Source organism: Pseudophryne corroboree, chromosome 6 (genome assembly GCF_028390025.1).
Source record: "Pseudophryne corroboree isolate aPseCor3 chromosome 6, aPseCor3.hap2, whole genome shotgun sequence".
NCBI lineage: Eukaryota > Metazoa > Chordata > Amphibia > Anura > Myobatrachidae > Pseudophryne > Pseudophryne corroboree.
Window position 1 is genome coordinate 123,891,319 of NC_086449.1, and position 12,936 is coordinate 123,904,254.

The window sequence follows — 12,936 nt, forward strand, 5'->3', positions numbered from 1 at the left end:
CACAGCAAGGGGCACCCAGATACACCCACATACTTGATCTCATATAAACCACTGAAACCAGGCCACACACAGCAAGGAGCAACCAGATCCACACATATACCTGATCTTCTGAACACCACTGCAGCAAGGATCACCCAGATCCACCCATATACCTGATCTCCTACACACCACTGCAGCCAGGCCACACACAGCAAGGAGCACCCAGATCCACCCACATACCTGATCTCCTACACACCACTGCAGCCAAGCCACACACAGCAAGGAGCACCAAGATCCACCTATATACCTGATCTCATATACACCACTGCAGCCAAGCCACACACAGCAAGGAGCACCCAGATCCACCCATATACCACCACTGCAGCCAGGCCACACACAGCAAGGGGCACCCAGATCCACCCACATACCTGATCTCCTACACACCACTGCAGCCAGGCCACACACAGCAAGGATCACCCAGATCCACCCATATACCTGATCTCCTACACACCACTGCAGCCAGGCCACACACAGCAAGGAGCACCCAGATCCACCCACATACCTGATCTCCTACACACCACTGCAGCCAAGCCACACACAGCAAGGAGCACCAAGATCCACCTATATACCTGATCTCATATACACCACTGCAGCCAAGCCACACACAGCAAGGAGCACCAAGATCCACCTATATACCTGATCTCCTACACACCACTGCAGCCAGGCCACCCACTGCAAGGAGCACCCAGATCCACCCATATACGTGATCTCCTACACACCACTGCAGCCAGGCCACACACTGCAAGGAGCACCCAGATCCACCCATATACCACCACTGCAGCCAGGCCACACACAGCAAGGGGCACCAAGATCCACCCATATACCTGATCTCCTACACACCACTGCAGCCAGGCCACACACAGCAAGGAGCACCCAGATCCACCCACATACCTGATCTCCTACACACCACTGAAGCCAGGTCACACACAGCAAGGAGCACCCAGATCTACTCATACCTGATCTCCTACACACCACTAAAGCCAGGCCACACACAGCAAGGAGCACCCAGATACACCCACATACTTGATCTCATATAAACCACTGCAGCCAGGCCACACACAGCAAGGGGCACCCAGATCCACCCACATACCTGATCTCCTACACACCACTGCAGCCAGGCCACACACAGCAAGGAGCACCCAGATCCACCCATATACCTGATCTCCTACACACCACTGCAGCCAGGCCACACACAGCAAGGAGCACCCAGATCCACCCATATACCTGATCTCCTACACACCACTGCAGCCAGGCCACACACAGCAAGGAGCACCCAGATCCACCCATATACCTGATCTCCTACACACCTCTGCAGCCAGGCCACACACAGCAAAGGGCAACCAGATCCACCCACATATCTGATCTCCTACACACCACTGCAGCCAGGCCACACACAGCAAGGAGCACCCAGATCCACCCACATACCTGATCTCCTACACACCACTGCAGCCAGGCCACACACAGCAAGGAGCACCCAGATTTACTCATACCTGATCTCCTACACACCACTAAAGCCAGGCCACACACAGCAAGGAGCACCCAGATACACCCACATACTTGATCTCATATAAACCACTGCAGCCAGGCCACACACAGCAAGGGGCACCCAGATCCACCCACATACCTGATCTCCTACACACCACTGCAGCCAGGCCACACACAGCAAGGAGCACCCAGATCCACCCATATACCTGATCTCCTACACACCACTGCAGCCAGGCCACACACAGCAAGGAGCACCCAGATCCACCCATATACCTGATCTCCTACACACCACTGCAGCCAGGCCACACACAGCAAGGAGCACCCAGATCCACCCATATACCTGATCTCCTACACACCTCTGCAGCCAGGCCACACACAGCAAAGGGCAACCAGATCCACCCACATATCTGATCTCCTACACACCACTGCAGCCAGGCCACACACAGCAAGGAGCACCCAGATCCACCCACATACCTGATCTCCTACACACCACTGCAGCCAGGCCACACACAGCAAGGAGCACCCAGATCCACCCACATACCTGATCTCCTACACACCACTGCAGCCAGGCCACACACAGCAAGGAGCACCCAGATCCACCCACATACCTGATCTCCTACACACCACTGCAGCCAGGCCACACACAGCAAGGAGCACCCAGATCCACCCACATACCTGATCTCCTACACACCACTGCAGCCAGGCCACACACTGCAAGGAGCACCCAGATCCACCCACATACCTTATCTCCTACACACCACTGCAGCCAGGCCACACACAGCAAGGGGCACCCAAATATTCTGAGATTAAACATCTATAAAATGTATGTTAATCTACAGAAGAAAGAAGCATAAAACACACTTTTAAAAACATATTTGATGAATTCATACAATGGTTTAAAACATTTTGTTAGCAGAACTATAAATCTCCCCTGTACATTTACCAAAATCAAATTCTTTTTGTGGAACGGAGCCTGTAAGTGACATCATTTGCAGGAACAATACATTATGCACATCAATGATTCACAGTTAATGGAAACTGTAGTGATGCTGAATTGTTTTATGAATTTCATATGTTTCGGAGAAAACCCATGAAGAGTGCACTGTGTGCAGATGGGAAGTATGGAACATACGGGGGTGCAGTGTATAAACTGTTCCGCAGGAAGACAAGCAGAAGGCGTCACATAGCAGCCAGTTGTTTCAAAAACAACATAATCCTATTGGTTGCTGTGGGACTTCCTACAAGTCACCTGTCCAACAGTTTTGTGTCTACAATCTGTTCATTTGAGAAACACAGCTAGACCTGAAGGATACAGAAAACAAACCACATAAACACATTTATTTACATGGACCAGGCTGGTGCTCGTGGTGGGGGAGGACGGGATAAAAGAGCACCTCATATAGACCGTCTCCACACTGAATGAAGGAAGAGAACTAATAACAAATACAAGATAACACCGAATGATAAAATCAATGCTCAGGAGAGTTGTAGCAGCACAATGTGTGGCCCACAAAGACTCTGCAGCAGTAAGCAGGGCAGCCACTAGGGGGCTGCATGAGCTGATGCACTGGGCACTATTAGTGTTGGAGCCCTTGAAGGTAAATCACAGTACCGGCAGTAAAACGGAGGCACCCAGCTTCTCCAACTTTTAATGGGAGCCGGGCTTGGAAATAAGGCACAAGGCGGTTTAAAAAAAAAAAAATCACTGACAAAGTCTTTCGTTGCCTCCACAGGGAGACGTTATAAGAGCTATTGCACGTAGATTCATGGCTATTCCCAGGTCACATTGTCACTGCACGGTTATACACCAAGGGGATGGTGGGTGACACAAGCTGCTGCTGCCAGCTCCTTGCAAAACTCCTCCAGGACCACCACTCCTCGGCACAGGGTTTCATGAGCCAACCTGCTGGGAGGAATATAGAGAAGTACTGCATGTATAGCTTGTCACAGGGCAATTACAATGGATGTGGCCCTTCACAATACACACTACATGCAAAAATACTATACAGCATTCAAACAATAACAGCAAAATAAATAATATTAAAATATAATAATACATCACTGTGGTGTGTGTACAGTGCATGGACAGTAGCTGAGGACCTGCTGTGGTGTGTGTACAGTGCATGGGCAGTAGGTGAGGACCTGCTGTGGTGTGTGTACAGTGCATGGACAGTAGCTGAGGACCTGCTGTGGTGTGTGTACAGTGCATGGACAGTAGCTGAGGACCTGCTGTGGTGTGTGTACAGTGCATGGACAGTAGCTGAGGACCTGCTGTGGTGTGTGTACAGTGCATGGACAGTAGCTGAGGACCTGCTGTGGTGTGTGTACAGTGCATGGACAGTAGCTGAGGACCTGCTGTGGTGTGTGTACAGTGCATGGGCAGTAGGTGAGGACCTGCTGTGGTGTGTGTACAGTGCATGGACAGTAGGTGAGGACCTGCTGTGGTGTGTGTACAGTGCATGGACAGTAGCTGAGGACCTGCTGTGGTGTGTGTACAGTGCATGGACAGTAGCTGAGGACCTGCTGTGGTGTGTGTACAGTGCATGGACAGTAGCTGAGGACCTGCTGTGGTGTGTGTACAGTGCATGGACAGTAGCTGAGGACCTGCTGTGGTGTGTGTACAGTGCATGGACAGTAGCTGAGGACCTGCTGTGGTGTGTGTACAGTGCATGGACAGTAGCTGAGGACCTGCTGTGGTGTGTGTACAGTGCATGGACAGTAGCTGAGGACCTGCTGTGGTGTGTGTACAGTGCATGGACAGTAGCTGAGGACCTGCTGTGGTGTGTGTACAGTGCATGGGCAGTAGGTGAGGACCTGCTGTGATGTGTGTACAGTGCATGGGCAGTAGGTAGGGATCTCCTGTGTGTGTACAGTGCATGGGCAGTAGGTGGGGATCTCCTGTGGTGTGTGTACAGTAGGTGAGGATCTGCTATGGTGTGTGTACAGTGCATGGACAGTAGGTGGGATCCTGCTGTGGTGTGTGTACAGTGCATGGGCAGTAGGTGGGGACCTGCTGTGGTGTGTGTACAGTGCATGGACAGTAGGTGGGGATCTCCTGTGGTGTGTGTACAGTGCATGGGCAGTAGGTGGGGACCTCCTGTGGTGTGTGTACAGTAGGTGAGGACCTGCTGTGGTGTGTGTACAGTGCATGGACAGTAGGTGGGTACCTGCTGTGGTGTGTGTACAGTGCATGGACAGTAGCTGAGGACCTGCTGGGGTTTGTGCACGTGCATGGACAGTGAGTGGGGACCTGGTGTGGTGTGTGCACAGTGCATGGACAGTAGGTGAGGACCTCCTGTGGTGTGTGCACAGTGCATGGACAGTAGCTGAGGACCTGCTGGGGTTTGTGCACGTGCATGAACAGTAAGTGGGGACCTGCTGTGGTGTGTGCACAGTGCATGGACAGTAGGTGAGGACCTCCTGTGGTGTGTGCACAGTGCATGGACAATAGGTGAGGACCTGTAACTTGCCCAAAGTATGTGATATGACACGATTACAATACAACAAAAGAGGAGACACTGCACTCTGTAAAGGAAACATAGCAATACCACATAGTGCTCTGTGTAAACCCCTATTAGTGTCTGTACTCACGGCTCATCAGGTGTTTCCTCCAGCAATTGTCTTCTCACAAGACGCAGCATCTCTTGGAAATTGGACACTCGCAAAGATCGCTGAGCAAGGTCCCCAACCACCTAGGGAATGTTTTTTTTTATTTATTTTTTGTTAGAAGACAGAACCAGAAAAGCTGGTACATAGGAGGGAAAGGCTGGTGTATAGGAGGTCATATGAGGGTAATGCTGGTGTGTAGAAAGGCATAGGAGAGAAAAGCTGGTGTGTAGAAAGGCATAGGAGAGAAAAGAAAGAGTTATGGTAAAACTTACCTTCGTTAACGCTTTGTCTTCAAGGTCCATGGGATCCACAGGGTTAACCTTGGGTATGATCTGGTGGAGACCAAGACTGGCACCAAACAATAAAGCTTTGTGAGCCTCCCAGGATGCACTGGGTTCCTCTCCCTTCATACCCGCCCCCATGCTCCGGCACTTTAGTTTTAGGTAACAAGTCCAAAGCAGGAGCTGGAGAAAGGAGAGAAGAAAGTATGGTACACCCAGAAAATAATACTCTCTGAGAGAAGAGGAACTTGTGACCATAAAGGCAACCCATTTTAGCGTGGTGCACCAGGTTGGGCGCCCTGTGGATCTCATGGACCTCGAAGAAAATAAGAATTTACTTACCGATAATTCTATTTCTCGGAGTCCGTAGTGGATGCTGGGGTTCCTGAAAGGACCATGGGGAATAGCGGCTCCGCAGGAGACAGGGCACAAAAAGTAAAGCTTTCCGATCAGGTGGTGTGCACTGGCTCCTCCCCCTATGACCCTCCTCCAGACTCCAGTTAGGTACTGTGCCCGGACGAGCGTACACAATAAGGGAGGAATTTTGAATCCCGGGTAAGACTCATACCAGCCACACCAATCACACTGTACAACCTGTGATCTGAACCCAGTTAACAGTATGATAACAGCGGAGCCTCTGAAAAGATGGCTCACAACAACAATAACCCGATTTAGTTAGCAATAACTATGTACAAGTATTGCAGATAATCCGCACTTGGGATGGGCGCCCAGCATCCACTACGGACTCCGAGAAATAGAATTATCGGTAAGTAAATTCTTATTTTCTCTATCGTCCTTGTGGATGCTGGGGTTCCTGAAAGGACCATGGGGATTATACCAAAGCTCCCAAACGGGCGGGAGAGTGCGGATGACTCTGCAGCACCGAATGAGAGAACTCCAGGTCCTCTTTTGCCAGGGTATCAAATTTGTAGAATTTTACAAACGTGTTCTCCCCCGACCACGTAGCTGCTCGGCAAAGTTGTAATGCCGAGACCCCTCGGGCAGCCGCCCAAGATGAGCCCACCTTCCTTGTGGAATGGGCCTTAACAGATTTAGACTGTGGCAGGCCTGCCACAGAATGTGCAAGTTGAATTGTGCTACCAATCCCACGAGCAATCGACTGCTTAGAAGCAGAAGCACCCAGCATTGTTGGGTGCATACAGGATAAACAGCAAGTCAGATTTCCTGACTCCAGCCAACCTGGAAACTATATTTTCAGGGCCCTGATAACATCCAGCAACTTGGAGTCCTCCAAGTCCCTAGTAGCCGCAGGTACCACAATAAGCTGGTTCAGGTGAAACGCTGACACCACCTTAAGGAGAAACTGGGGACGAGTCCGCAGCTTTGCTCTGTCCGAATGGACAATCAGATATGGCTTTGTGAGATAAAGCCGCCAATTCTGACACTCGCCTGGCCGAGGCCAGGACCAACAGCATGGTCATTTTCCATGTGAGATATATCAAATCCACAGATTTGAGTTGTTTAAACCAATGTGATTTTTTAGGAATCCCAAAACTACGTTGAGATCGCCCAGTGCCACTGGAGACATCAAAGGGGCTGTATATGCAGTACTCCCTTAACAACTTCTGGACTTCAGGAACTGAAGCCAATTTCTTTCTGGAAGAAAATCAACAGGCCGAAATTTGAACCTTAATGGACCCAATTTGAGACCCATAGACACTCCTGTTTGCAGGAAATGTAGAAATTAACCTAGTTGAAATTCTTCCGTGGAGCCTTCCTGGACTCACACCCTGGCACATATTTTCACCTAAGTGGTGATAATGTTGTGCGGTCACCTCCTTCCTGGCTCTGACCAGGGTAGGGATGACCTCTTCCGGAATGCCTCTTTCCCTTAGGATCCGGCGTTCACCCGCCTTGGCGTCAACGCAGCTGCGGTAAGTCCCGGAACAGACACGGTTCTTGCCGAATCAAGACCCTTCTTAGTATCTCTTGAAGTTCCGGGAACCAAGTCCTTCTTGGCCAAACCGGAGCCACGAGTATAGTTCTTACTCCTCTCCTTCCTATCATTTTCAATACATTGGGTATGAAAAGCAGAGGATGGAACACATACACCGACTGGTACACCGACGGTGTTACCAGAGCGTCCCAGCTATTGCCTGAGTGTCTCTTGACCTGGCGCTTCAGGTGGGACGCCATCATAACCACCTTTGGTCTTTCCCAACGGTTTACAATCATGTGGAAACTTCCAGATTAAGTTTCCACTTTTCCGGGTGGAATTCATTTATGCTGAGAAAATCTTCCCAGTTGCCCACTCCCGGAATGAACACTGCTGACAGTGTTATCACATGATTTTCCGCCCAGCGAAGAATCCTTGCTGTCATTGCCCTCCTGCTTCTTGTGTCGCCCCGTCTGATAACGTGGGCGACCGCCATGATGATGTCCTACTGGATCAGCACCGGTTGACTTTGAAGCAGGAGTCTTCCTAGGCTCAGAGCATTGTAAATTGCCCTTAGCTCCAGTATATTCATGTGGAGAGAAGTCTCCAGACTTGACCACACTTCCTTGGAAATTTTTTCCCTGTGTGACTACTCCCCAGCCTCTCAGGCTGGTATCCGTGGTCCCCAGAACACAGTCCTGAATGCTGAGTGTGCTGCCCTCTAAAAGATGAGCACTCTGCAGCCCCCACAGAAGAGACACCCTTGTCCTTGGAGACAGGATTATCCGCTGATGCATCTGAAAATGCGATCCGGACCATTCGTCCAGCAAATCCCCTGAGATCTGCCGAATGGAATCGCTTCGTAAGAAGCCACCATTTTTCCCAGGACTCCTGTGCATTGATGCACTGATACTTGGCCTGGTTTTAGGAGGTTTCTGACTAGGTCGAATAACTCCTTGGCTTTTTCCTCCCGGAGGAACACCTTTTTCTGGACTATGCCCAGAATCATTCCTAGGAACAGCAGACGTATCGTCGGAAAACAGCTGCGATTCTTGGAATATTTAGAATCCAGTCGTGCTGTCGTAGAACTACTTTAGATAGTGCTCTTCCGACCTCCAACTGTTCTCTGGAACTTGCCCTTTTCAGGATATCGTCCAAGTAAGGGATAATTTAGATGCCTTTTTTCTTTGAAGAAACATCTTTTCGGCCATTACCTTGGTAAAAGGCCCGGGGTGCCGTGGATAATTCAAACGGCATCGTCTGAAACTGATATTGACAGTTCTGTACCACGAACCAGAGGTACCCTTGTTGAGAAGGGCAAATTTGGACATGGAGGTAATCCTTGATGTCCAGGGACACCATATAGTCCCCTTTTTTTCCGGTTCGCTATCACTGCTCTGAGTGACTCCATCTCGATTTGAACCTTTTATGTAAGTGTTCAAAGATTTCAGTTTAGACTATGTCTCACCAAGCCGTCTGGCGTCAGTACCACAATATAGTGTGGAAAAATAATACCCTTTTCCTTGTTGTAGGAGGGGTACTTTGATTATCACCTGCTGGATATACAGCTTGTGAATTGTTTCCAATGCTACCTCCCTGTCGGAGGGAGCCGTTGGTAAAGCAGACTTCAGAAACCTGCGAGGAGAAGATGTCTCGACTCTCCAATCTGTACCCCTGGGATAATACTTGTACTATCTAGGGGTCAACCTGCGAGTGATCCCACTGCGCGCTGAGACTCTTGAGACTACCCCCCCACCTTGAGTCCGCTTGCATGGCCCCAGCGTCATGCTGAGGACTTGGCAGACGCGGTGGAGGGCTTCTTTTCCTGGGAAGGGGCTGCCTGCTGCAGTCTACTTCCCTTACCTCTATGTCTGGGCAGATATGACTGGCCTTTTGCCTGCATGCCCTCATGGGAAAGGAAGGATTGAGGCTGAAAAGACGGTGTCTTTTTCAGCTGAGATGTAACTTGGGGTAAAAAGGTTGGATTTCCCAGCTGTTGCCGTGGTCCCCAGGTCCGATGGACCGACCCCAACTAACTCCTTCCCTTTATACGGCAATACTTCCATGTGCCGTATGGGATCTGTATCACCTGACCACTGTCGTGTCCATGACATCTTCTGGGTGATATGGACAACGTACTTATCTTGATGCCAGAGAGCAAATATCCCTCTGTGCATCTCACGTACATATATATAGAATGCATCCTATTAAATGCTCTATATGAATAAAATATTTTCAGTCAGGGAATCCGACCAAGCCAACCCAGCACTGCATCTCCAGGCTGATGGCGATCGCTGGTCGCAGTATAACCACCGTATGTGTGTATATACTTTTTAGGATATCTTTCCAGCTTCCTATCAGCTGGCTCCTTGAGGGCGGCCGTATCTGGAGACGGTAACGCCACTTGATAAGCGTGTGAGCGCCTTATCACCCTAAGGGGTGTTTCCCAACGCGCCCTAATTTCTGGCGGGAAAGGGTATAACGCCAATATTTGCTATCGGGGTAACCCCACGCATCATCACACACTTCATTTTATTTTATCTGATTCAGGAAAAACTACAGGTAGTTTTTTCACTCCCACATAATACCCTTTTTTGTGGTACTTGTAGTATCAGAAATATGCAACACCTCCTTCATTGCCCTTAACGTGTGGCCCTAATGAGAAATACGTTTGTTTATTCACCGTCGACACTGGATTCAGTGTCCGTGTCTGTGTCTGTGTCGACCGACTGAGGTAAATGGGCGTTTTTAACGCCCCTGACGGTGTTTCTGAGACGCCTGGACCGGTACTAATAGTTTGTCGGCCGTCTCACGTCGTCAACCGACCTTGCAGCGTGTTGACATTCTCACGTAATTCCCTAAATAAGCCATCCATTCCGGTGTCGACTCCCTAGAGAGTGACATCACCATTACAGGCAATTTCTCCGCCTCCTCACCAACATCGTCCTCATACATGTCGACACACACGTACCGACACACAGCACACACACCGGGAATGCTCTGACAGAGGACAGGACCCACACTAGCCCTTTGGGGAGACAGAGGGAGAGTTTGCCAGCACACACCAAAACGCTATAATTATATAGGGACAACCTTATATAAGTGTTTTCCCTTATAGCATCTTTATATATATCTCAATATCGCCAAAATCAGTGCCCCCCCTCTCTGTTTTAACCCTGTTTCTGTAGTGCAGTGCAGGGGAGAGCCTGGGAGCCTTCTCTCCAGGCTTTCTGTGAGAGAAAATGGCGCTGTGTGCTGAGGAGATAGGCCCCGCCCCTTTTTCGGCGGGCTCGTCTCCCGCTATTTAGTGAATCTTGGCAGGGGTTAAATATCTCCATATAGCCTCTGGGGGCTATATGTGAGGTATTTTTCGCCAAAAAAGGTTTTCATTTGCCTCCCAGGGCGCCCCCCTCCCAGCGCCCTGCACCCTCAGTGACTGCCGTGTGAAGTGTGCTGAGAGGAAAATGGCGCACAGCTGCAGTGCTGTGCGCTACCTTTAGAAGACTGCAGGAGTCTTCAGCCGCCGATTCTGGACCTCTTCTTACTTCAGCATCTGCAAGGGGGCCGGCGGCGCGGCTCCGGTGACCATCCAGGCTGTACCTGTGATCGTCCCTCTGGAGCTGATGTCCAGTAGCCAAGAAGCCAATCCATCCTGCACGCAGGTGAGTTCACTCCTTCTCCCCTAAGTCCCTCGTTGCAGTGATCCTGTTGCCAGCAGGACTCACTGTAAAATAAAAAACCTAAGCTAAACTTTCTCTAAGCAGCTCTTTAGGAGAGCCACCTAGATTGCACCCTTCTCGGCCGGGCACAAAAATCTAACTGGAGTCTGGAGGAGGGTCATAGGGGGAGGAGCCAGTGCACACCACCTGATCGGAAAGCTTTACTTTTTGTGCCCTGTCTCCTGCGGAGCCGCTATTCCCCATGGTCCTTTCAGGAACCCCAGCATCCACAAGGACGATAGAGAAAAAGAGTTAACAAAGGTAAGTTTTACCAGAACTCTTTCTTTTCTTCTTTGGGGTCCATGATCTCTACAGGGTTAACCTTGAGATGTCTCAAAGTAGTTATAAATAGGGAGGGAATGCTCCTAAGCTGAAATGAAGGACTTGGCGGCCAAAGGTTGCATCCTGAGAGGCAAACGTTTGAAAGGCATAGAACCTAAGAAACATGTGGGCAGAAGACTATGTAGCAGCCTTGCATAATTGTTCAGCAGATGCTCCACAGTGAACTGCTCTCGAAGGACCCACAAAGCGAGTAGATAAGCAGACACTATACTCGGAACAGGAAGATCAGCCTGCGTGTAAGCATGTGAGATGGTCATGCAAAGTCAATGTGCCAATGTTTGATTATTGCCCCTCTTGTGGAATCCATATAGGATGAATAAGGCATCTGTCAGAACTAGTTCAGTCCACGTAGGTACTAAGAGCACGGACTACATCCAACGAGGCTACCTCTGGTGAGAGACCAGGTTTCTGGAAGGCCGGTACCACAACTGGTCCGTTGCCATGAAATTTAGATACTACCTTAGGTAGGTATCCACGTTTAATCCTAAGGACCGCCCGATCCTGGTGGAATATTAGAAATGGGGAGCGACATGAGAGCTCCCAAGTCAGAGACTCTATGGGCTGAAGTGATAGCTAACAGAAAGAGAGTCTTGGCCATGAGCCACTTGAGGTCTACCATTTCCAGTGGTTCAAATTGACTACATTGTAAGGCCCGAAGAACCAATGACAGGTCCCAAGGAGCTATCAGAGGGACGAATGGAGGTTGGATATGGAGTACCCCCTAAAGGAAAGTACGCACATCCAGCAAAGGAGCCAGACAAAGCTGAGACCTGGACCTTGAGAGAAGCCAGACGAAGACCCATGGTGAGGCCTGCCTGCAAGAAGGCTAACAATCTAGGAATCCTAAGAACCTTAGGGTTGTAGTGATGATGAACACACCACTGAAAATAGGAGTGCCAAATACTGTGATAAATGCGAGCAGAGACTGGTTTCCGAGCTTGATGCATAGTGTGAACCACCGCCTTGGAGAAACCTTTTTCCCTGAGGAAGGATGTCTCGAAAGCCACACCGTCAAAAACAGGCAAGATAGGTCCGAATGGAGTACCCCTGGGAGAGCAGGTCCGGACAAAGAGGTAGAGGGAAGGGCTCGTCTATGGAGAGATCTAGTAGATCCGTAAACCAATGGCATCTGGGCCACGTTGGAGCTACCAGTATGAGTATGCTGCTGTCCTCTTTGAATTTTCGCAGTACTCTGGGAAAGACACAGGCCAGAGGAAAGGTCCGTCGTAATGTGAGTGCCTCCATGGAGCTTGCTTCCGGATCTCGTGTCCTGGCGCTGTACAACGGAACCCTGTGGTTGTGTCTGGAGGCCATGAGATCGACGTCTGGAAGACCCCATTTCTGCACCAGAATCTGAAAGACCTCTGGGTGGAGAGACCATTCCCCGGAGTGAATGTCCTGTCGACTGAGAAGGTCCACTTCCAAGTTGAGGACTACTGTGATGAATATTGCGCAGATAGCTGGAAGATGGCGTTCTACACATACGAGAATCCGAGTCACCTCTGGCATTGCTGCCACACAGTGAATGCCGCCCTGTCGATTTATATAAGCCACTGCGGTGGCG

General features: G+C 50.1%; 1 protein-coding gene across 2 annotated transcripts in view; it reads right to left on the minus strand.

Moving 5' to 3' along the window:
- Positions 1–2,385: 2,385 nt before the first annotated feature.
- The window catches only part of FHIP2B (FHF complex subunit HOOK interacting protein 2B), a 56,153-nt gene continuing 45,602 nt past the window's right edge, over positions 2,386–12,936 (minus strand). Inside the window, exons 16-17 of one of the 2 annotated variants that reach the window (XM_063931820.1) lie at positions 5,116–5,216; positions 2,386–3,427 (exon numbers count right to left, since the gene is read on the minus strand). In XM_063931820.1, the coding sequence (XP_063787890.1) occupies positions 3,325–3,427; positions 5,116–5,216 (204 nt within the window). In that variant the 3' untranslated portion in view covers positions 2,386–3,324. Of the gene's footprint in view, positions 3,431–5,115; positions 5,217–12,936 lie in introns of both variants that reach the window. The other variant, XM_063931819.1, reaches the window with a different exon arrangement.